The sequence below is a fragment of the Mesoplodon densirostris genome, chromosome 16, assembly GCF_025265405.1.
Source record: "Mesoplodon densirostris isolate mMesDen1 chromosome 16, mMesDen1 primary haplotype, whole genome shotgun sequence".
Lineage (NCBI taxonomy): Eukaryota > Metazoa > Chordata > Mammalia > Artiodactyla > Ziphiidae > Mesoplodon > Mesoplodon densirostris.
In genome coordinates, this window is record NC_082676.1 from 16,194,441 (window position 1) to 16,218,359 (window position 23,919).

The window sequence follows — 23,919 nt, forward strand, 5'->3', positions numbered from 1 at the left end:
CCCGTGCTATGCGGCTGCTTCCCACTAGCTATCTATTTTACGTTTGGTAGTGTAGATATGTCCATGCCACTCTCTCACTTCGCCCCAGCTTACCCTTCCCCCTCCCCGTGTCCTCAAGTGCATTCTCTACGTCTGTGTCTTTATTCCTATCCTGCACCTAGGTTCTTCAGAACCTTTTTTTTTTTAGATTCCATATATATGTGTTAGCATATGGTATTTGTTTTTCTCTTTCTGACTTATTTCACTCTGTATGACAGACTCTAGATCCATCCACCTCACTACAAATAACTCAGTTTCGTTTCTTTTTATGGCTGAGTAATATTCCGTTGTATATATGTGCCACATCTTCTTTATCCATTCATCTGTCGACGGACACTTAGGTTGCTTCCATGTCCTGGCTATTGTAAATAGTGCTGCAATGAACATTGTGGTACATGACTCTTTTTGAATTATGGTATTCTCAGGGTATATGCCCAGTAGTGGGATTGCTCAGTAGTGGGATCGTATGATAGTTCTATTTTTAGTTTTTTAAGGAACCTCCATACTGTTCTCCATAGTGGCTGTATCAATTTACATTCCTACCAACAGTGCAAGAGGGTTCCATTTTCTCCACACCCTCTCCAGCATTTGTTGTTTGTAGATTTTTTGATGGACATTCTGACCAGTGTGAGGTGATATCTCATTGTAGTTTTGATTTGCATTTCTCTAATGATTAGTGATGTTGAGCATCCTTTCATGTGTTTGTTGACCATCTGTATGTCTTCTTTGGAGAAATGTCTGTCTAGGCCTTCTGCCCATTTTTGGATTGGGTTGTTTCTTGATATTGAGCTGCATGAGCTGTTTGTATCTTTTGGAGATTAATCCTTTGTCAGTTGCTTCATTTGCAAATATTTTCTCCCATTCTGAGGGTTGTCTTTTGGTCTTGTTTATGGTTTCCTTTGCTGTGCAAAAGATTTTAAGACTCATTAGGTCCTATTTGTTTATCTTTGTTTTTATTTCCATTTCTCTAGGAGGTGGGTCAAAAAGGATCTTGCTGTGATTTATGTCATAGAGTGTTCTGCCTATGTTTTCCTCTAAGAGTTTGATAGTGTCTGGCCTTACATTTAGGTCTTTAATCCATTTTGAGTTTATTTTTGCATATGGTGTTAGGGAGTGTTCTAATTTGATTCTTTTACATGTAGCTGTCCAGTTTTCCCAGCACCACTTATTGAAGAGACTGTCTTTTCTCCACTGTATATTCTTGCCTCCTTTATCAAAGATAAGGTGACCATATGAGCGTGGGTTTATCTCTGGGCTTTCTATCCTGTTCCATTGATCTATCTTTCTGTTTTTGTGCCAGTACCATACTGTCTTGATTACTGTAGCATTGTAGTATAGTCTGAAGTCAGGGAGTCTGATTCCTCCAGCTCCGTTTTTCTTTCTCAAGATTGCTTTGGCTATTCGGGGTCTTTTGTGTTTCCATACAAATTGTAAAATTTTTTGTCCTAGTTCTGTGAAAAATGCCATTGGTAGTTTAATAGGGATTGCACTGAATCTGTAGATTGCTTTGGGTAGTATAGTCATTTTCACAATGTTGATTCTTCCAATCCAAGAACCTGGTATATCTCTCCATCTGTTTGTATCATCTTTAATTTCTTTCATCAGTGTCTTATAGTTTTCTGCATACAGGTCTTTTGCCTCCTTAGGTAAGTCTATTCCTAGTTATTTTATTCTTTCTGTTGTAATGGTAAATGAGAGTGTTTCCTTAATTTCTCTTTCAGATTTTTCATCATTATACACTGTCTTTTTAAATCCTTAAACTCTTCTTGGACAGCGAGGCAATCTTTGCAGCTGTTTTCAGTTGAGAAAACTGAGGCTCAGAGAGATCAAGTGTCTTGTCTAAGATCACACAGCCAGAGAAGGGGCAGAGCTGGGAGTCCAGCCTGATGAGCTCTCCCCAAAGTCCTTGTCCTTAAACTCTTGGCCTTGTGTATGGAGTATTGTCCATGGGGCTGAGCATGTGGGAGAGGATCACCAAGATGGCCAAGTGTCTGGTGCCCTTTCTAGAGTCCTGGAAGGATCTTATTGTCAAATATTGATTCCTGATAAGCTATGTTTCGTTTTCAGTAACACATGCTTTTGAAAATGGAGACTGATTTTTGAAATATGTTGTAGGTATTCACTAGTCCGGAAGGTCTGTGGCCAGTCCTTTTTGTTAGAGTTGGATCTTGTTTGGTGAGTTGGCTGAGAGTGGGATTTGCCTGCATGGTGGCTGAGGCTCTGTTGCTCCTCCGGGCCCATGGCTGGCCTCGTGTTAAAGAGCACCAGCTTCAGAATTGGGCTTGGGTTAGAATTCCGGTTCTGCCACTTAGCAGCTGTGGTTAAGAACAAAGGCACTGGGTTGGGTTCCTGTTTCCATCGCTTAGAGCTGTGTGGTCTTGGACAAGTTACTTAACCTCTCTGAACCTCAGTGTTCTCCACTGTGGAAGAGGCAGAGATGATAATTAAACCCACCCCACAGACAAGGATGAAACAGGATAATGCGTGTAAACAGTTTAGTGAAGTGTGTGTGGTGACTGATGGTTATCACATTAGTGTTAACAATGACCCTCTGTAAGGTCCTTCAGGCATTCATGGGTGTTTATTTTTCTCTCCTTTTCCTCTGTGCCCTTGCAGGTAGAACTGCACGTCCATCTGGATGGAGCCATCAAGCCTGAAACCATCTTATATTATGTCAGGTAAGTCCACAGATAAGAGGCCTTCTTCCTTAGGAAGTTTGACCCAGACGCCTCTGGAGAATTCCAGGGTTGCTGCTTCACACACACACACTCACTCACTCACTCACTCTTCCCAGGGCTGAACCAGTCACTGTTTTTTTTTTTTTTTTTGACTCAGCCGAGAGCCTGTGGCAGGTGATGCACCCGCATACGATGCTGCTACCATTTGCTGAGCATCTCCCAGGGGTGGGCTGGGCTGAGCCCTCTCCTGAGTCAGCGAATTTAATCCCTCCACACTTGGAGGAGAGCATTGCCATCCCCATGTCACTGAGAAGAGAGCAGGCTCAGAGAAGTGAAGGCAGTTGCCCAAGGCCACAGAACAAGTAGAGTCAAGGGTTGACCCTGGGCCATTTGACCCTCCAAGATTTTCCTACTCACGATGGTAACCTGTTGGGAGCCGTGGGGAAGTGGTGCCCCCTCTCTGGGCCCAAATCTCTGCATCTTCCAAAGGAGAATGTACCTCTTGCCTCTGATCTCGTGGATGCTGGCGGGCCGAAGGGTCCCCAGCACCCCCAGTGAGGGAGGTCCGCCCTCCCTCCCCACATTTCAAGGGCTCATGATATCCCCTCTTTGGGGTCTAGCACTTAAAAGCAAGGACTTCAAGGGCCAGTGGATCTGGATTCAAATCTGGACACCCTATTTCCTTGCTGTGGCCTCAGCCTCTGTAGGTTGAAAGTAAGAACAGGACCTTCCTCCAGAGCTGACCTGGGAGATGGGGTCCCTCCCGCCACCTACCTCTCCCTGTTCCTCATGGGTTTGTTCTCTGCTCATTTTGTTTGGAGCTGGGAGGTCTCTGCCTCTCCTCACTGCTTTGAGCAGTTCAGCTCGGGATCCAAATTTGAACCCTCTGTTTCATAAGCCAGAACCCCCTCACTTATCCAGACACCCACTCCTTAGGAGAGAACTGATGATCCTTGGGCGTTTGCCCCGACACTTAAAGTGTCTCTTCTGGGCTTCCCTGGTGGTGCAGTGGTTGAGAGTCCGCCTGCCGATGCAGGGGACACGGGTTCATGCCCCGGTCCGGGAAGATCCCACATGCCGCGGAGCGGCTGGGCCCGTGAGCCATGGCCGCTGAGCCTGCGCGTCCGGAGCCTGTGCTCCGCAATGGGAGAGGCCACAACAGTGAGAGGCCCGCGTACCGCAAAAAAAAAAAAAAAAAAAAAAAAAAAAGTGTCTCTTCCAATTCCCTGAGAGGGTTCTGGCAAGAACACGCTTCTCCATCTTGTTGCACTTTTTTCTGCCCTAGGAAGCTGTTGTTGATTTAATTTTTATTTAACTTATCATGTAAGTATATTAGCCTTTACTGCATGGCAAGCACTGCTTTAAATGTTGCACCTGGATTGACTTACTGGAATCTGGTGACAACTTGTGAGATAGGTATATTATTGACCCTGTCTTACCGACGAGGGAACTGAGCCAGGATTGGGGAAGTAAGTTGTCTCATAAACACAGGTGTGACCCTAGGTCTATGCCCCTGCCAGCTGGAGGTCTGGGTAAAGTATTGCACAAAAAACACTTAGCTGAGGGCGAGCAGGCTAAATGCTCCATAAATGTCACTTAATAATATTAATTGGAACCTATGGCTCTGACTGGGGTTAAGCCCCTTGGATTATCTCTGCCTGTCCTTTGCCCATGTCAAGTGCCAGTTATTGATGCAGGGACCTTAATGAGGCCATTAGGGTGGGTTAACCGGGCACCAAGATGGGATCTAATCGCGGGTGCTCATTAAAGGGTCACATAGCGCTCATTAGCGGAGCAAGAAGGTGAGAGTGTCCAGGGCCGGGTAGAGGGAGGAGGAAAAGCAACAGCTCTCGTGGGGCAACTGGTCGGATTTTCTGTTTCCCACATCCACTTGGCATCTCAGGAACTGTCTAGGCACCTTCATGGGCCCTAGAGAGGTGGGTGCAGGTTTGATCCAGCTGGAGTTTGATCTTGAGGTCAGCAGGCAGGGGGACCGGGGAGTTGGTCAGACTGGGATATGGACAGAACACGCTGGAGGACTCCCAGCTGTGAGCGAGCTGGGGCTGAGGGGGGGAAGGAGAGCAGCATCTGGCCTGGGGCCCCTCCCTCACCCTGGCCAAATCCAGTAGCCTCTTTCCTGCCTCTGTGACTTGGGCCTCAGTTGACTGTGTTCTCACCTGTTCCTTTTTTAAAAAAATTTATTTATTTATCCATTTATTTTTGGCTGTGTTGGGTCTTCATTGCTGCGCGCGGGCTTTCTCTAGTTGCAGCAAGCGGGGGCTACTCTTCGTTGCGGTGCGCGGGCTTCGCATTGCGGTGGCTTCTCTTATTGCGGAGCACAGGCTCTAGGTGTGCAGGCTTCAGTAGTGGCACGTGGGCTCATTAGTTGTGTCTCTCGGGCTCTAGAGTGCAGGCTTAGTAGTTGTGGCGCATGGGCTTAGTTGCTCCGCAGCATGTGGGATCTTCCTGGACCAGGGCTTGAACCCGTGTCCCCTGCATTGGCAGGCGGATTCTTAACCACTGCGCCACCAGGGAAGCCCTCACCTGTTTCTTTTTCTTCTTCTTTTTTTTGGCTGCACCGCACAGCTTGTGGGACCCTAGTTCCCTGACCAGGGATCAAACCCCGGCCCTAAGCAGTGAGAGCACAGAGTCCTAACCACTGGACCACCAGGGAATTCCCTCACCTGTTTCTTCTTATTCCATCTTCTCTCCGGGGGCTTAACTTATTTCTCAATCTCCTTCCTGACCCTGCCAGCTCTTCTCCAAAGCACATTCTGAATCTGGCCACTGTCTCCTCCCTGTCACCATCCTGGTCTGAGCCATTGGACTATTGCAGTGGCCTCCTGACCAGTCTCCAGGTGTCCACCCTGGCCTCCCCCATCTACTGTCCCCACAGTACTGTAGTGAGAACAGTCATCTTAAAACAGTGTGATCAGATCACTTCCTTTCTCAAACCCTCCTGCCATGCTCAGGGTCAGAGCCAAAGCCTACACACGTTCCTTGAAGTCCTACAAAGCCTGTGTTAACCTCTCTTCTCAAACATGCCAGATCTCATAAACAGAGTTTGGGTAATTTGCTCAAGGTCACACAGCCTTTATTTTTTTTTTAATTTTAAATTTTATTTTTGGCTGCCTTGGGTCTTTGTTGCTGTGCACGGGCTTTCTCTAGTTGCGTCTAGCTGGGGCAACTCTTTGTTGCGGTGCATGGGCTTCTTATTTCGGTGGCTTCTCTTGTTGTGGAGCATGGGCTCTAGGCATGTGGGCTCAGTAGTTGTGGCACGTGGGCTCAGTAGTTGTGGCGCACAGGCTCAGTAGTTGTGGCGCACGGGCTTAGTTGCTCTGCGGCATGTGGGATCTTCCCAGACCAGGGATCAAACCCGTGTCGCCTGCATCGGCAGGTGGATTCTCAACCATTGCACCACTAGGGGAGTGTCCCACACAGCCTTTAAATAAGAGCTGGGATTTAAACCCAGGCCATTGGGCTTCAAAGTCTGTCATCTTTCCCTGGACACACAAATAGTCTCATTTGTTCCTCCCTGTACCTTGAAAACAAAGTACCATCTGTGTTTTACTGACAAGCATATGGTGGTCCTCAAGGGGACAGCTCCTGCCCAGGGTGATCTGGTACCTACAGGAGGAGGATGGACTTTGAACTCCAAAGTCCATGTTCATCCTTCTTACTGGGCTCTCAGTGTATCACCCAGCGTGGAGGGCAGAGGACTGAGCAGCACCCGGGGCGTGGCCATGGCTGACTGGGGAAGCACGGCCATCTAAGAGCTGAGCTTAGCCCTGGGTGGAGGGAGCCGTGGCTGCGGTTAGTGGCTGTGGGTGGCAGGGGACCTAGGAACAACTCCTTCCTGCCTCAACCTTGGGTCCCAGACAGGATCTTTACAGCTCAGTCTGAGTAGCTTCCGGAGGCCCAGTCCCCTGTGAGGTGCTGGATCGTCTCCTAGGGGACCGCTGTGGGAGCTCTGGCTTCTGCCTTGGTTTCCCTCTGTCTGTTCCCCACACCACAGCCAGGAGGAGCTCTTTAAAAAGTACGTCTTTTCATGTCACTCCCCTGCTTAGAATCCTTCAGTGGCTTCCCGGTGCTTTCAGGATAAGGTCCCGGCTCCTACGAAGCCCCCATTTGGCAGTTGGCTCATCTACCACTGACCCTGCTCTGAACTGTAGCCTCCCTGCCCTGGAATTCCCTCGGTGCTTCTGCCTGGGGCTCTCAGCAGGGCTCTGACCCTGCCTGCCTGGATCTCTCCGCCTGCTCCCTCAGGGGAAAAGGACAGTCTCACTCTTCTGCTTAAATGTCACCTCCTCCGAAACGCCTTCCCAGGCCACTCTATCTGCGGGGTAAAAAGATCTCTCTTGGGTGGCTGTTGAGAGAGGCTGGAGAAGAGACTAGTTGGAGAAATATTTAAGAAGAAATAATTAGGACTTGGGGACCGGCTATTGATGGGTAATGGAGATGGAGTCAGGGGGAGCCCCCTGTCTCTGGTTCAGGCAGCTGGATGGATGGAGGAGCCGTATTAGGAAATGTGGAGCCTGGGAGGGGGAGGGGTTTGGGGGGGGAGGGGAAAGGGGACGATCAGACACACGGGTCTGCCTTGGTCACGGCTATCCATGGGGTGCCCAGCACATTGTGGGCCCTCAGATGCTGATGTGCAGAGGGAGAGGACTGAAAGCTCTGGATCTCTGGATCGGTCCAGGGGGCCTGGGGCAAATGTGGCCATTGTGTTTAGGAATATGGGGGTCGGAGCCTTAGCCTCACCTCCTCTGCCTTCCACCCACCAGCTCCCAGAAAGATATCCAAAATATAGCATCTAACAACTGGTATGGGCTCTGCAGAGGCTACGGTGACTGGGGATGGCCTCAGGAGGGTGACCTTGGGGCCGACTGACCAGGAGGAGAAGGCCCAAGGGTGCTGAGCACCTGACCTCGGTGCTAGGACTGCACCCGGGGCTTCATCTTCCCTGGGGATGTCTTGTAGGGATGGGAGTCTGACTGGCAAACTGGGCAACAGGGTGACCCCCTTGTGATACCCACTGGTCACTCATAGGTCCTGGAGTCATGCAGAAGGGGAAGGGGGCATATTTAGGAGGTTTAGGGCACAGGTATTCATGTAGGGAAACATTTTAATATTTTAAGAACAGAAGCTATTAAAGGACTTCAACACTTGGGTCGAATTTCCATTTCTTTGGCAGTGTCCTCCCTTCTTTCTTCTGTTCTTGCTTTGTGGATAACTGGAGGCCGAACCTCCTGGTTTAATCACCTAATTTTCTTAATCATTTGCTCCTATTTTTTATCTTGTCTTTTGTTCTACCTGCTGGAGGATTTTCTCAACTTTATTTTCCATTCTTTTTATTACAGCCTGATGGATGCTGCCATATTCTTCCAAATCTCCAAGAGCTCTTCCTTACTTTCTGAATGTCCTCTTTTTAAAAAGGGATGCTCTTGTTTCAAGGATGTAACATCGTCTCCTCTCTTTGAAGCTATTCATTTTGGGGTTTTTTTGTGTGTGTGGTACGCGGGCCTCTCACTGTTGTGGCCTCTCCCGTTGCGGAGAACAGGCTCCGGACGCACAGGCGCAGCGGCCATGGCTCACGGGCCCAGCCACTCCACGGCATGTGGGATCTTCCCGGACCGGGGCATGAACCCGTGTCCCCTGCATCGGCAGGCGGACTCTCAACCACTGCGCCACCAGGGAAGCCCCATCATTTGGGGTTTTTAAGTTCTCTGTTCTCTGCATTTCTCTGTTTCTGTAGAGTGCCTTTGGTCTTTTGTCCCTCATGGTAGAAGCATTTCTTGACTGTCTGGTGTCCTTGGCCTGTCCCTTTTATCTTAAAAGTGGGAAAACTGAGGCCAGGGGTGACCCATGAGGAGCCAGGAGCAGCAGAGGAGGCTGGAGCATGAGAAGCGGGGAAGGCAGCCCAGCCTTGCACCCTGCTGGTCCTGGCTGGGGGGAGGCGGAGATGCCAGTGGAGAGGAGGAGGCCCCAGACCAGAAGGGCTGTTCTCCGCCAGCCCTTACCGAGTGGTTGCCGTGGCCCAGCCGTGTGTGGGAGGCTGTGGTCAGGGAGGGGAGAGTGCTGGCAGGGTGGATGGCTGGGCTGGCTTCCCTCTCCCAGCACAGTGGGCCAGGCCAGCCTCCCTGGTGTGCCGGCCAGAGGGAGGGTGTCGGAGGGAAGTCTGGCGCCTGCTCCTGTCCCGGGCACTGTGTGCTGCAGTTCTTGCCCTGATAACCCCTGACCTGGCACACGACCAGCGGGCTCTACCAAGGGCTTGCCCTGGCTCCTTCCCTGTTCCCAGGCACCAGGGGGTGTGTGTGTGTTCATGTGCAATTTAAATGGACTTTAACCACAGTTGTCCCCCTTGAGATTTGCTGGCTGGTCATGGCCTTGGGGATAGAAGATCCTAGAAGGATTCAGGTCCCGGTTCTATATGCCCTGGGCCTCAGTTTTCCCATCTGTCCAATGAGAGGGGTCAGATGCCCCCCCCCACTCCCCGCAAGGAGTTGGTAAGGTCCTGCCCAGGGTTGTCCATCACCCTCATTGTTTTGTCCCCAGGAAGCGGGGCATTGCCTTCCCAGCCAACACACCAGAGGAGCTGCAGGACATCATCGGCATGGACAAGCCGCTCAGCCTCCCGGGCTTCCTGGCCAAGTTCGACTACTACATGCCCGCCATCGCGTAAGTTTTCCCACCCGCCCCGAACCCTGGGCAGCGTCGGTCCCTGTGCCCACGTCGGGCTGCCTGCACACGTCAGTCTGTGGGGTGGGAGAAGGCGCTGTATAACCCTGCTCTGCCTCTCACGATTGTATGCACTCCTGCGAATCTCTCCATGCTTTTGGGCCTCGGTTTTCCCTTCTGGAAAATGGGTATGACGGGCTGAAACTCCTTCAACTTCTATAGGAAAGTGACAGAATGTGGAGGTTAAGAACATAGATCCTAGTATCAGATTCTTTCAAGAAATAACTTCGACGCTGGGCAAATTTGCCCTCTCTGGGCCTCAGTTCCCTTATCTAGACAATGGGGCTTATGACCCTCTCTACCTCCTAGGGCTGGGGTTTGGAATGGACACAGCACTGTCCTCAGCAAGCCCCCTCTTACTAGGAGGACAATTGCTACCTTTATCGATAACCAGGCACTGCTGTTTTTATGTTACTTTTCATTCCTTCCATTTTTTGATAGAATATCTTAGATATAGAAGAATATAATGTGTGTACAGTTCACAGAACTATTCTCTTTGTAGCTGTCCACAGTCCTGTGAGCTAGACACACTCCTCATTTGCAGAGGAGGAAATGAAGGCTCAGGAAGGTGAAGGAACTGGCCCAGGACCACACAGTTGGCAAGGGGTGAAGCCCAGATTCTTGTCCTGATGTCGCCTTGAGCTTCCTGGCACGAGGCAGTTTCCCAAGGGAGGCGAGAATGGGGCCTTGGGTGCTGCCGGAGCTCAGGAGGGGAAAGACGTAGAGGGGGCTGGGGGAGTCAGGGAAGGCTGCCTGGAGGAGGAAGTGTGCACTGGGCCTTGGGAGAGAAAGGCTGTGATACTGTCCAGAGGGCTGGACCTGAGGAACGGTCTGGAGGATGGGTTGTTGGAGGACCAGTGAGGAAGGTGTGCGAGGCCGGTGCAGGCCTTTGGCTGGGTAGGTGGCAGGATAGGAATGAGGAGTCCTGGGGAAGGAAGATGTATGCCAAGGCTGCTGGCTGCTTTCTGGAAGCTTCTGGGCTCTGCCTGGAAGGCATTGACTGCCCCCATCCTTGGCCTGGGTCAGCAGATGCTCTGGCATACATGCTGCCTCTCCCCCGGGTGAGGAGCGTCTCCCACGCCACTGCCCAGGCGGCTCCTGTCTCTCGGCCACAATACAGAAGAGGACCAGCTTCCTGAAGACTTAAGCCACTTTTTTTTTTTTAAATAACTTTATTGGAGTATAATTGCTCCACAATGGTGTGTTAGTTTCTGCTTTATAACAAAGTGAATCAGCTATACATATATCCCTTCCCTCTTGCGTCTCCCTCCCTCTCACCCTCCCTATCCCACCCCTCCAGGCGGTCACAAAGCACCAATCTGATCTCCCTGTGCTATGCAGCTGCTTTCCACTAGCTATCTACCTTACGTTTGGTAGTGTATATATGTCCATGCCGCTTTTGATTTGCATTTAAGCCACTTTTGATTTGCATTTCCTTGGTGATTAGTGATGTCAGGCACCATTTCATGGGCCTGTTGGCCATTTGTATGTCTTTTGAGAAATGTCTATTCAGGTCCTTTGCCTATTTTTTGTCAGTTTTTGTTGTTGTTTGTTTTGCTACTGAATCATAGGAGTTCCTTCCACATTTTGGGTGTTAGCCCCTTATCAGATGTGTGGTTTGAAAGTATTTTCTCCCATTCGGTAGGTTGCCTGTCACTCTGTAGATGGTTTCCTTTGCTGTGTAGAAGCTCTTGCGTTCGGTGCAGTCCCCCTTGTCTATTTTTGCTTTTTGTTGCCTGTGTGTGTCCTTTTCTCCTGTTTCTCCTCCCTGCTGGCCTACACCTATCACTCAACAAATATTTCAGTGGCTGCAATGTCCTAGGCTCTGTCCTTGGCTGAGGGATCGTAGCCGTGACGAGACAGATGGAGGGGTCCTTGTCTCATGGAGACTACATTCTAGTTGGGGAGGTGAAAACCAGCTAATAAAGAAACCACGTGATCTGTGATGTCCAGTGGTGATAAGGGCCATGGCGAAAACTGAAGCCCAGGGGAAGAGGTGAAAAAGGGTGAGGAGATGTTTTAAAATAAGGTGGTCAGGGCTTCCCTGGTGGCGCAGTGGTTGAGAGTCCGCCTGCCGATGCAGGGGACACGGGTTCGTGCCCCGGTCTGGGAAGATCCCACATGCCGCGGAGCAGCTGGGCCTGTGAGCCATGGCAGCTGAGCCTGCGTGTCCGGAGCCTGTGCCCCACAACGGGAGAGGCCACAACAGTGAGAGGCCTGAGTACCGCAAAAAAAATAAATAAATAAAATGAAATAAGGTGGTCAGGGAAGGCTTCCCCGAGGAGGTGAGGCTGGAGCCGGGCTCTGAATGCAGGGAGGAGGGAGCATAGGGTGATCTGGGTGAAGAGCCTGCAGGCTGGGGTGCTGCAAACACGAAGGCCCTGACCTGGGAACAAGCTTGGTTGTTCGCTGGACAGAAAGAAGACCCTGGAGGAGGCATGGAAGGAGCGGGAGGCTGGCAGGGGCCCGGATTACGCAGGCCTTGTGGGGGTTGAGACTTACTCTACGTAGGAGGTGGGAGGCCATTAGGGTTCAGAGTGGAGGAGTGATGTTGATTTCCTTTTTTTTTTTTGCCCACGCTGCACAGCTTGTGGGATTTTAGTGCCCTGACCAGGGATTGAATCCGGGCCCTGAGCAGTGAGAGCGTGAAGTCCTAACCACTGGACTGCCAGGGAATTCCCTCTTTGATTTCCATTTTAAAAACATTGAGCTAGCTGCTCTACAGGGGCAAGCGTGGAGACCAGGAGGCCAGTTAGAGAGGTGAGGTGGTTAGAACCAGGGCGGAGGGGGCGAGAACTGGCATCGAGTTTGGAAGCAGAGCTGATAGGACGGGCTGTGTGCTTCTAGGATTTTCTCCAGCAGATGCCTGGAGCTTTGGGCTCGGTGATGAGAGATTGGGGGGCCACACATGGGTTTGATCTGTTATGGGCAGGGGACAGCTTTGTTATTCGTGGAGCTCCCAAGGGACTTGGGGCAGTTTGTCCCCAGCTACTCTCTTCCCTTCCCAGGGGCTGCCGGGAGGCCATCAAAAGGACTGCCTACGAGTTTGTGGAGACGAAGGCCAAGGAGGGCGTGGTGTACGTGGAGGTGCGCTACAGCCCGCACCTGCTGGCCAACTCCAAAGTGGAGCCGATTCCCTGGAACCAGGCTGAGTGAGTGACCGTCTGGAGGGCTGTGCCAGTGCTGTGGCAGGGTGGCCTGACCCAGGACCACGAGGGGCAGACTGGGAGACCCTGGCCCAAGCAAGACTTTGATCTTCCTCCCTGAACTGGCCCACAGCTTATCCAGTGACCTTTAGGGGTCCTATCCTAACCCTGTAACCAAAGTGAGTTTGGCCCACTCCTGCCCCTCTGCTGGGACCCCAGGGATGTCTAAGTGGTACCACTCGACCACCTTGCTCCCTTCTAGCCATGACTCTGATACTTGTGGACAAGTGGGAATCACAATAGGTGAGCTTAGCTTAGCAGTGCTCTCCATCTTGGGTGGGAGGAGGGCTGTGTCTGACAGCCCCCCAAACTGGGACAGTCTTCGCAGGTCTGGAAGCGTCCAGGCAGTTCCTAGGAAGCTGGAGGGGGTGCGCTAGGGCTTGGGGCTATCGCCCTCGTCCTTTCCTCAGAGGCAGTGGGTTAGTGGGGGTGAGGGCTTCTCCTGGAAGGACCCCTCTTCCTGCTCTTTCTCTCTTCCTTTCCTTCCCCTCTTTACTCCCCCTCCTGCCCGCCTCCCCGCCTCCCCTCCCTCCTCTGTCCCAGTCCCAGGGCTGTCCTTCAGGTCTGCCTTTGTCTCAGGCCCACCCCTACTCTTCTCTGCACACAGAGGGGACCTCACCCCGGATGAGGTGGTGTATCTAGTGGACCAGGGCCTGCAAGAGGGAGAGCGAGACTTCGGGGTGAAGGTGCGGTCCATCCTGTGCTGCATGCGCCACCAGCCCAGTGAGTGTGACCTTGGCCCCGTCTGATGCCACCACAACCTCCTGGCTGGGCACAGGGGCCATACCGGTCCCCATGGTCTCTCTTGAGCCCATCAGTTGGACCTCGGGGCTTCCTCCTGGGCAAGCTCAGAACTTCCTGCAACAGAGTTTTCTCCCCAGGGAGGCTGAGCCTGGGAGCTACATGACCTGCAGGAGGCTTAAAATCAAGGGAGGCTGAACGACAGAGAAAAGCCTAAGCCTGGTTCCTGTCAGGCCGCGGTCCTCCCTCGAGACCCTGTGGGCCAGGCCCCCTCCTGTCAGGGCCGTGGAACCTGGGACTAGGTCTGAGCACCAGGGCCTGAGGGGTCTCCCTGTGACTGACACTGGTCACATCTCCAGGGCGTGTGCTTCCAAGGCAGAGCCCCGCTGTGTGACTCTCTCTGGGTCACATCACCTCTCTGGATCTCAGACGTGCCTTGTCACAGGAGGTGATCGTAGTTACCCCATTCACTGCTCTAAGGAGTAGTGAGCCCACAGCGAGGGGCTAGTGTCAACCTGCAGGGCCTCCCTGTGCAGAGTGGCTTGGGGTGTTTTCTCTAATCCTCACAGGGGTCTAGGAGACAGGACCACCATCGTTTATCCCAGTTTGACAGATGAGGAAACTGAGGTAGAGAGAGGCTCAATCAGGAAGGCACAAAGCCCGGAGCAGAACCCAGGGCCATCTGGTTCCAAAGCCTGTGGTTGGTCATTCATTTTTTTTTTTTTTTTTTTTGCGGTATGTGGGCCTGTCACCGCTGCGGCCTCTCCCGTTGCGGAGCACAGGCTCTGCACACGCAGGCTCAGCGGCCACGGCTCACGGGCCCAGCCGCTCTGCGGCATGTGGGATCTTCCCAGACCGGGGCACGAACCTGTGTCCCCTGCATCGGCAGGCGGACTCCCAACCACTGCGCCACCAGGGAAGCCCAGTTGGTCATTCTTTTTAAAACACTTTACAATGACCAACGTTAGCAATGTGTTTAGTAACACTAGTGGGAGTTGTTTTAGGTTTAAATGTTAAACTGTGCGGACCTCCATCTCTGCTAAGTTGAGGGTGGGTGTGGGGATCGAGGGAAAGAATTGCCATTAGTCTTTTACTGAGCCCAGGCCCTGACCTTGGTGTCTCACACACGGGGCCACAGCACACGGTCCCCCTCTGCGAGGAGAGGATGCTGAGGCCCCGAAGGCCACAGGGTCAGACCTTGAAGATGGGACACTGGGCCCTCTGCCTTGTGCTGGCCTTGGGTGGGAGGGCTGGGAGGGTCTTTCTCCTCCGTGCTGCTGCCAGAGGCCCGGCGGGCATCTCGCCCACAGGCTGGTCCCCCGAGGTGGTGGAGCTGTGTAAGAAGTACCGGCAGCGGACCGTGGTGGCCATTGACCTGGCTGGAGATGAGACCATCCAAGGCAGCAGTCTCTTCCCTGAACACGTGGAGGCCTATGCGGTGGGTCCTGGGGGACGGAGGCAGAGGAGAGGCTGGCTCTGGGGGAACTGCGTCTAGAGCTGGTCTCTATACCAGTAGTGGGAAGGCACACTGACGGGGGATCACGAGGTCTCCTGGGCTCCCAAGTGTGTGTGACTGGGCCTAGGGGCTCTAGAATTGGGTATCTGGTATGAAAGAAAAAACCCCACTTGGTGCTGGAGGGTCCTGTGTTGGAGCCTTTCGGCCTAATGATTCGCTGTGTGACCTTGGGCGAGACTGTCTCTTCTCTGGGCCTGTTTCATCTGCTACGATGACTGGGTTGGAGCAGACGTCTCAAAGCCTCATGCTGTGCTTCCCGTGGAAGGGGTGAAGCATGGGGTCGAGAGTAGGGGCTCTGGAATCTCTTCCTAGCGGTCTGACCTTGGTCGTGATACCTAATTCTCCTGAGTTTCAGTCCCTCCCTGCTCCCTGTAAGACAGGTATTAGAGCAGTTGTGAATATGACGTAAGGTATTCAAACCATTTCCTACAGTGTCTGACTCGTAATAACTATCTAATAAAGGAGGGCTACCACTTAAATGATTACGAAAACGAAACCCACCCAACCTCCCTGTCTGGGAGCCAGCCAGGCTGACTCAGCCCGAGTGTAGTGAAGGCAAGGCCTGCGGGGTCGAGCCCCAGGCCGCCCCTGACCAAGCCCTTGCCCTTACAGGAGGCCGTGAAGAGTGGCGTCCACCGCACGGTCCACGCCGGGGAAGTGGGCTCGGCCGAGGTGGTGAGAGAGGTGAGTGGCCGGGCAGGCGGTGGGGCCCTTCTCCCCGCTCGCCCCGCGGCCCGCGCTGGGCTCCATGCTGCTTGTCAACAGGCCGTGGATGTGCTCAAGACGGAGAGGCTGGGGCATGGCTACCACACCCTGGAGGACCCAGCCCTCTACAACAGGCTGCGGCAGGAAAACATGCACTTTGAGGTGAGGGGCCGGGGAGGGGGGAGGTCAGGGGGCCAGTGGAGAGCGCGGAGGGTCCAGCAGCCACAGGGAGCCTGGGCCGCGGGCCTTGGAGCTGCTGGGTGGGGGGAGAAAGGCAGGACCGACAGCTTCTGGGACTTGGCTGCGAGGGGGCCGCTGTGATGGGGGCGAGAACGGCGCTGGAGGAGGTGGCGCCAGCTGGCCTGGGGACGGGGGTCAGTGTGGCCCTGGGGGCTTCATGCCAGCCACCCGCCTGCTCTTCCAGGTCTGCCCCTGGTCCAGCTACCTCACCGGCGCCTGGAAGCTAGGCACAGAGCATGCAGTCGTTCGGTGAGGCCAGGTCCCCTGGGCTCCGTTCAGTTTTGTACTAGGAAAGCCAAGGGTGGGAAGGGGATGCAGGGACTGGGCACTGGTCCCTGCGGGGTCTCCTGGGTGTGAAAGCTCTTCAAATGCTTGGGAAGCAGGCGCTATTGTCCCCATCTTACAAGTGAGGAATCCAAAGCCTGGATGTGGTGTAACTTGATTATGAGGTCACCCAGCTATTCGATAGCGCAGCAGGGGGCCCTGTAGCTCATCCAGCTATAGCAGAATGCCCTGCTACCCGAAGGGAAACTTCCACACTCCAGATTCCACCTCCTAGGACTTAGGAAGATGAGTCTCTCTTGCTCGCGTGGTCTCTGCTCCTGGCCCCTCTGGGCGTTCCCCCAGCACATCCTGAAGCTTTCCCCAGGAGAGCCTGTCCCGTCCCACCCCACCCCGATGCTGCCCCATAGGCTTAACTAAGCAGCTTTGGCCCTTCCTCAGGCTGCCCTGGGACTGAGCCCTGGGCGAGGCCTCAGGAGGGAAAAGCTGACCCAGAAGTTCACTGAGAACTCGGGGTGACCATATTCAGGCCAGCACTGATGGACTGTCCGCCAAGCTTACGAGGAGAGGAGCTTGGGCTCACTCACACTCTGATTACAAGGAGGGCCTGAGCTGCTTTAGGAAATTGGAGTGTGCAGTACCTACAGGACACCCAAGTGGAGGCTCTTGGAGGCATGTGGGCATACAGCCTGTGGGCTGGAGAAAGACTCAGAGTCACCTAGAGATACGGTGGTTGAAGGAGGAGTGATGGCCTCAGCAGACGGTGGAGCACGAGGGCCTAGGATTCTGGTAACTGACTGTACTGCTGAAGTGAATGAATAAGCATTTTCAGAACTCTAATGGAAAACTGCTGAATTCATAAAAGTGCTAACAAAAGATCAAGGTAAAAAAAAATGAATTACATGGGACTGAGTGAACTGATGAGGAGGATTATAATTTTTGTGATTTTTCTGTTTGAATAAAAAAAAAAAGAGGGCCTAGGAGAGAATGCAGGACAGTGACAGTGAAGGTACAGGCAGGAGGAAAGCCAAAAGTGCGGTCGGTGTGCAAGAAATCCAGGGAAAAGGTCAACAGTATAAAATTCTGCTCCACAAGTCGGGTGAGGTTAGAGCTAGGAAAAGTCCATTGGATTTAAGAAGATGGTGGTCAGGGATTATGCTAAGAACAGTCCCCGTGGCATATCTGAAGAGTCAGATCCCAGGGGGGCTGAGGACGGTTGGTGAAGGGGGCAGACAGCTCTCTCAGAGTGCAGCTGTGGACGGGAGGGCCAGAGAGGGGGGTAGCTAGAGCAGGCTGTTGCTTTTCTGGCGCAGCTGTGGACGGGAGGGCCAGAGAGGGGGGTAGCTAGAGCAGGCTGTTGCTTTTCTGGCCTCGCCAAGCCGGCCCCTCTCCTGCCTTTGCCTGGCTCTGGCCTGGCTGGATGGCTTTAAGTCTTGAGTTGCTAGTAATGTGGGCTTGGACAAATCACCCGAGTTCCCTGAATTTGTGTTTTCCTCTGTACAAGGAGGAGAACTTGCAGGCCTGTCCAAGGGTGCCGCGCGGTTCAAAGGAGGGTGGATGTCCACGTGCAGAGACTGTTTACACAGCAGTAACGGGGAGGCGCTTCTCCCCCTCTCCCCCGCCCCCCTGCACTGTCCAGGTTCAAAAACGACCGGGCTAATTACTCCCTCAACACGGACGACCCACTCATCTTCAAGTCCACCCTGGACACTGATTACCAGATGACCAAACAGGACATGGGCTTCACTGAAGAGGAGTTTAAGAGACTGGTGAGTGGGTGTGTGCCTTGACTCTGGGCCCTGGGAGTGTGTGAGGCCTGCAGGTCCTGTCCAGGGCCCGGAAGCCCTGGAGAATGAGGGGTGAGTCTGCTGCAACAGGCCAGGCCAAGGCAGACCTGGAGTTCGATGCCTTCCACGGAGAAGACATCTTCGGCTGAGATCCTGACCTAGGACTGGGTTTTTTATCCTCTGCTTTGGTCAAGTGCCTTGAAAGACTCTGAAAGCTGTCAACCATCTCCCCAGAAAGGTGTGCTCAGCTATATATTTTGCACACACTTCTCAGGCCACTCAGAGACCCCAGGATGAGCCCTTGATTTCAGTGGTTCTGATATCCCAAGTCTGTCCCTGCAGGACTGTCTCTCTGGCGCCACACATCCCACCCTGTCTCTCAAAGGTTTCTCCAACCTCCTTCCCACATCTGTGTATCACGTCCTGCCCTTTTAAGAACACAGAACCTCACAGTCTCTGCTCTGGCAGTTGCTGCCGCGTGACCTTGGACAAGGCCTCCCCACTCTGAGCTTAATGAATTGCCCATGTTTATGAAGAGGATGGACTGTCACTAGATTGCTAAGGACTCCCTTCTGTGCTCTCTGGTTTCACACTGTCCGCCATGCTGGCCCTTCTAGAACATCAATGCGGCAAAGTCCAGTTTCCTCCCAGAAGATGAGAAGAGGGAGCTTCTTGATCTGCTCTATAAAGCCTACGGGATGCCACCTTTGGCCTCTGCAGGTATGTTTCTGACTGAGCTGCTGGGCTGGTGCCCTGCCCTGGCTCCCACCTGTCTTTCTGGGGACTTCTAGCAAGATGCCCTCCCTTCCTCTCCTGGGCAGCATCAGGGATGCGTGATGACTCCCTGGCTGGTGGTCCTCCCTCACTGGACAGGCTCACTTTCTGCATAATGCTGTCTTGAGGCTGGTCTGAGGGAGGAGCCTTTCTCAAGCCCACTCCCACGGTCTTGGCAACTTGGGGCATCTCCAGGGCTGCCCAAAGCCAAGGGCAGGGAGTTGAGCCCAGGGTGCAGCTAGGTTCTGCTTCCTTCCTTCCTGTGTGGCCTTGACAGAGCCTTTCCTTGCTCCAAGCCCCAGTCTCCCCATCTGTAGAAAGGGGTTCCTCTCTGGCTCTGATGTTCTGTGATTTTTTTTTTTTCTTTTTAATGTCCTGGGTACTACAAGTTGCCTCATCTTTCTGCTTCTCTTACTTGGCAAGCAGAGCAGCGTCCCTGAAGACATCGTGGCCACCTCTCAGAGTCCTCAGCCTGTGGATGGAGTCTTCACAACTCCCTTTACTCCTTCCAGGGAGACTATGATTTCCAGAGTCAGCTACTGATGCTCGTGAAGCCCACATGCCTGTTTCTGTACACACATATACCTCCGCCTGGCCGTGTCTCTCCTCTGATTGTGTGCCCGGGCCAGGATCAGGGCCTGTGGCTGGTTGAATCTGAATCCCTCCCTCCTCTGGTGACCCGTGCTGAAAATCTGGTGCTTAATAAAGAAACCAACAGCTGGGGTTGTGCAACATGGGGTGTATGGCGCTGCAGTCGCAGCGGGCCAACTTGGGTTTGTGGAGAAGGGAGGGAGCCCCTGGGACCCCCAGACGCAGGCAGCCTGCCCAGCAGCAGGGTCCTAAGAGCCCGGTGGGGTCTGTGAATGGGAAGGGGGGCAAAGCGGGGCCCAAAGCCTGCTCTCCGTCCAGAAGAAACCAGGCTTCTCTGCTTAAATGCTCCCTAACTCTTAACCCCCTCCTACTCTAGGTCCTAAGGGGGGAAACCTTCCTTTTGGGTTCCCAAAGCGGTGAGAGAGGGTGAGATGGAAGACGATTCTTCAGATACTGGCCTGAGGCGTGGTGGCAGCCTCTGCGGTACCCCGGCATCTTCTCAGGTACTTATTCCATGGAAGCCGGGGGCAGCAATGGGTCCCAGCTCATCATGGCCTTGGGGAAACAAGGCCCAGCCCCTGCTTTTGCTGTTTAAAGGAGAAATCATCTTAAACCTATCACACAAATCATCAGCGTTTATTTCCTGGGTCCTAGGTGTCACTTATCTTGGTAGAAAGGGCAAAGAGTTAATCAGAGAGTTTTGAGCACAAGATCCCTTCGCTAAACATGGATCTGTGAAGCTCCGTGAGGGAACCTCAGAGCTGCATAGATGGTCCAAGAGTTTAACTTACAGTGGCTTCCAAAATAAAAGGTAAATTGTCAGCTCCCTCCCTCTCTGCTGAGAAAAGGTGTAAAGTTTCTAAAAAGTTTAAAAGTGCTTCTTAAAAAAGGGGTAAGAAGGTCCTGACACAGGCGGCTGGCGGGGTTGGAGAAGCCGGGGCAGAGCTAGAACGCGGCCCCTGCCCAGGCTGTTCACCCAGGTGGCAGGACCCAGCCCCCGAGTCCCAGCACCTGCTGAATAAATAACATCCTGTGGTTACAGCGTCTTGAAAGTGTACCCGGGCGAGTGAGGAGGTGGTGGGGGTGTGGGCAGAGGACCTTCCCAGGGTAGGGGCCACGGGAGCCTCTGGGGCTGCCTTTCAGTCTGGCCTGGCTTGCCTGGAGCACTTTGCTCAGAGGAAAGGCTGCTGGGCCAGTGCCAGGGCTCTCCGTCCACGGCGCGTCTCTCTTCCAGCCTCCTCGGGCAAGGTCATGTTCAAGATGAGGTGGTCCCATCGCTGCTCTTGGGCTGGTTGCTACCTTCCTTGTCTGGGGTGCCCACCTCCGCCTGTCCTTCTGCAGAGGAGAGAGAAAGGAGCATATACACAAACGTAATGCATAGAAGGAGGTCCAGAGGGGCCCAGCCACAGCAGTAACAGTGGAGAAGCCCTGGGGAGCAGGACAGGAGCTGGACTGCGGGGGTGGGGGGTGGGGGTAGTAGCTAAAGGGAACTTCAGCCTAGTCTGTAACATTTTAATTTCTACAAAGAAAATGTGCATGTGCTGTTACTAGTATAATTAAAGTGAAGAAAAGGCCAGGATCCTGGATGGATGCTGGTAGCTGGTGAGGGTCAGGATATTTGTGTGGGGTGTCTAGAGTCCCAGCATGTGCTCAGCAAACGGTAGTTCTTGTAAGACAGAGAAGGGCATCAGGAGATGCCAGCCCAGGGGAGCACCAGGGGTGGCCTGCAGCAGGGGCTGGGGTGGAGCCCGTCACTGTTTCACTGTGCTGTGTCCCCACCACACCACCCCCACCTCCCTCTCTGGCCTGTGTCTTTGCAGCCTTAGGCTAAGCCCTTCACGTGACTAGGGAGAAGCTACCCTGCACCCAGATCCTGAGTCTGCAGCCTGGCAAGTACTTTCCATGCAGTCATACAGCAGCCTGGAGGTGTGATGAGGGTCATGATACGCGGATGAGGAAAACAAGGCTCAGGGAGGTGAATCGAGTTGCCTGAGGGCCAAACAGTGGAGGGGGCAGTGTCCCTCCCACTAACTGGACGGCTGCCGCCTAAAGCAGCGCTCTCCAGGGTTTGTAAAGACCCATCACTGACACCGCCTCTTTCTGCCCTGGCAGCTGGCTTCAGAGGTGGGGTTAGTGGCGGTGAGGGGTGCAGGGAGAACTCGGATACCTGGACACCTGTGCCTCAGGTCACGTCCTATCATGGGGCAGGGCCTGTAGCAAAGGCCGGGTCCCAGAGGGTCCTTCTGGCCCACTGGGAGCCTGACAAATTAGACTGCACTTCAGGCAGGTTTCCCAGTCTGTGATGCCGTATTTGGTCCGAAGCCTCCCGCCCTGGCGAGCAAGAATGTTTTCGTTAAATTCCGCGGCAACTGCCGCTCTGCCATGTCCTTGCTGTGGGACCTCAGGCAATTTATTTAATCTCTCCAGGCCTCTGCTTCCTGATCTATGAAGTGAGGATGATGACATCCCTGCCCTTCTGTGGTCACCTGGCACATGGGACACCTCAGCCAGGGGCAAGGCTTCCTCTGTGCAGGTCCCAGCTCTCTTCTGGCCCACAGAGAGGTCCCCAAGCATTGTTCTCTCCAGCCAGCACCCCTGGGACTCCCTCAGGGCAGTTTCGGAGCATGATTCGGGAAGTTTCCCGGTCACATGCTGCCAAGCAGTGCGTTCGTATTCCTTCCTGCCCTGCTGGTGGTTTGTTTCATTATTCGGCCAAGTAAGGAAACGTTTCTGCTCCCCACGTAAGGAAACATCAGAGAAGACAAAGGTTCGCACACAAAGGGCTTGGGGAGCGTTAACACACATGACTTGGGGAGGCCTGGCGGCCAGGCCTCAGGAGAGGCCAAGGCTGTGGCTCCTCCTCCCCTGCCCGGGCTCCGCCTCAGTTTCCCGGCAGCTTTAGGCAAATAGACGTTCCAGGGCCTGCAGGATCAGAACCTGTATTCCCTGTACTCCCACTCCCTCGGTGAGTCCGCTGGACTGAGCACGACTCGCAGACGTGCCAGTGAAAGCTGCTCATTGCAGGGCCTACTCGAAGGCTCCTCGGCCAGTCACTCTGGCCTGCACTGCACCAGGAGCACTCCACTGCCTTGCGGTGAGCACTACTTCCTCAGGGCCCCCTTTTAACTGTCTGTCACCCTGGCAGACAGCTGCCAGGACGCCAGCTATCTCAGGGATCTCGAATCGGATGGGGGTGGGAGCAGGCGTTACAGAGCCTGGGTAGGTGGATGAGTGGCTACACTGAGTTGAAGGAGAGAGAAAACCGTTCACCAGAGCAGACGCAGATGCCCTGGCAGCAGGCCTGGCATGGCAGCTGGGCGTGCTGGTCAGTGAACAGCCACTGACTAGGCACCTCTGCCGAGTGCCAAATGCCACCAGGCACGGAGGGCCCAGGATGCGGATCCCAGAGGAGAAGCCCTGTGCTCAGGGGGCTGTGGAGGCAGCCAAGAGAAGAGGCGCCTCCCCTGCCAGAGAGGGGAATGCGGTCAGAGACGGCTTCTCAGCAGAGCGGTCTGGGCCTCTAAGAAAGAGGAAAAGCCAGCCCGGCAAGGGGAGGGCGGGCAGGACCAGACAGAGGGAGAGTGCGGCAAGGCCCATCAGGGACTTTCAGGAAACAAAGTTTCAGACCAGACCAGAGGCGCAGGGGAGAAAGATGGGAGCAGAGGCTGGAGGGGAGCAGGGTGAGACCCGGGGAGGCTCCCACGCCTGGTGAGGGGTTCGGGCCGCAGGACAAGGGAGGGGCTGACGGGACGGCATGGGGAGGGGGGTGTTTCTTGGGGAGCCAGGACTGGTGAGGGCCATTCTAGCAGAGGAAACCGTGAGATGAAGGGGGGCGGACGCAGGGGCAGAGGCACGACGGGACAGGGGATTTAAATGAACCCTGCTGGCAGCTGTCCAGCAGGAGGGGTGGGGCGGGGATGGATCAGGGAGGCCTGGGCAGAGGCCGCTGCGGTGCTGGGAGTGGCCTGAGCCAGGTGGTGGCTGTGGGGACAGAGAGAAGCAGAGGGACCTTGGAGGAGAACTGACAGGGCCTGTAGGTGGACGGGGAGGCTGAGGGGAAAGGGAAGCACCAGGATGCCTGGCCAGAGGGTCCTCACGGCCTGAGACGCTGGCACCCTCTAGCTTAGGGAGTGGCTGCCCTCTGCCACTGACCGTGGGCCTGGGACCTGATTTAAATGTAGTTTCTTCTCTGAAAAAGAGGAGGCAGGCTAGGACTTAAGAGGCCAGTCCTGGAGCCCAGAAGAGGGTCTCCCACCTGGAGTGCTTGAACCCGAGAGTACCCGTGGGTTCTGACCTGTGCCCTCGAGGGCTAGCTCGCCCATGTCGCCAGCCAGCTTCCGTACGCTTACGGCCTCAGAGTCTCCCTGGATGTCAGGGACTGCGTTCCGGCGGCCTGTCCGGTCACAGGAGATGAAGTCCGAGTAGGAGGACTCGACCTCCATCATGCCTGTCGCATCGCTCTTCAGGCCTGTGGGGACAAGGGCAGGAGGGCAGAGGTGAACCCTGGTGCATCCTGCACAGAGGACTCAGCTCGGGGCCTGGCACTGATGTCTTTTGACAAACTAACAGTTATTGCCTTGCTCGCTGACAACAGAAAGCACAGAAAAGTAGAAAGAACAAAA

The 23,919-nt window shown here is 54.0% G+C and overlaps 2 protein-coding genes across 11 annotated transcripts in view; one reads left to right on the plus strand and one right to left on the minus strand.

Annotated features, from left to right (window-relative positions):
* The window catches only part of ADA (adenosine deaminase), a 32,000-nt gene extending 12,574 nt beyond the window's left edge, over nt 1-19,426 (plus strand). For 4 of the 8 annotated variants that reach the window (XM_060078629.1, XM_060078625.1, XM_060078626.1 and 1 more), the window contains exons 2-11: nt 2,656-2,717; nt 9,273-9,395; nt 12,464-12,607; nt 14,713-14,840; nt 15,531-15,602; nt 15,684-15,785; nt 16,048-16,112; nt 17,785-17,914; nt 18,550-18,652; nt 19,133-19,426. In XM_060078629.1, the coding sequence (XP_059934612.1) occupies nt 2,678-2,717; nt 9,273-9,395; nt 12,464-12,607; nt 14,713-14,840; nt 15,531-15,602; nt 15,684-15,785; nt 16,048-16,112; nt 17,785-17,914; nt 18,550-18,652; nt 19,133-19,146 (921 nt within the window). In that variant the 5' untranslated portion in view covers nt 2,656-2,677 and the 3' untranslated portion in view covers nt 19,147-19,426. Of the gene's footprint in view, nt 1-2,154; nt 2,215-2,655; nt 2,718-9,272; nt 9,396-12,463; nt 12,608-13,268; nt 13,385-14,712; nt 14,841-15,530; nt 15,786-16,047; nt 16,113-17,784; nt 17,915-18,549; nt 18,653-19,132 lie in introns of those variants that run through there. The other 4 variants (XM_060078624.1, XM_060078622.1, XM_060078630.1 and 1 more) reach the window with 4 other exon arrangements.
* Nucleotides 19,427-19,914: 488 nt separating this feature from the next.
* The window catches only part of PKIG (cAMP-dependent protein kinase inhibitor gamma), a 104,334-nt gene continuing 100,329 nt past the window's right edge, over nt 19,915-23,919 (minus strand). For all 3 annotated transcript variants that reach the window (XM_060078635.1, XM_060078636.1, XM_060078637.1), the window contains 2 exons: nt 23,592-23,765; nt 19,915-20,632 (listed from right to left, as the gene is read on the minus strand). In XM_060078635.1, coding sequence (XP_059934618.1) covers nt 20,553-20,632; nt 23,592-23,742 — 231 coding nt within the window. In that variant the 5' untranslated portion in view covers nt 23,743-23,765 and the 3' untranslated portion in view covers nt 19,915-20,552. The remainder of the gene's footprint in view (nt 20,633-23,591; nt 23,766-23,919) is intronic.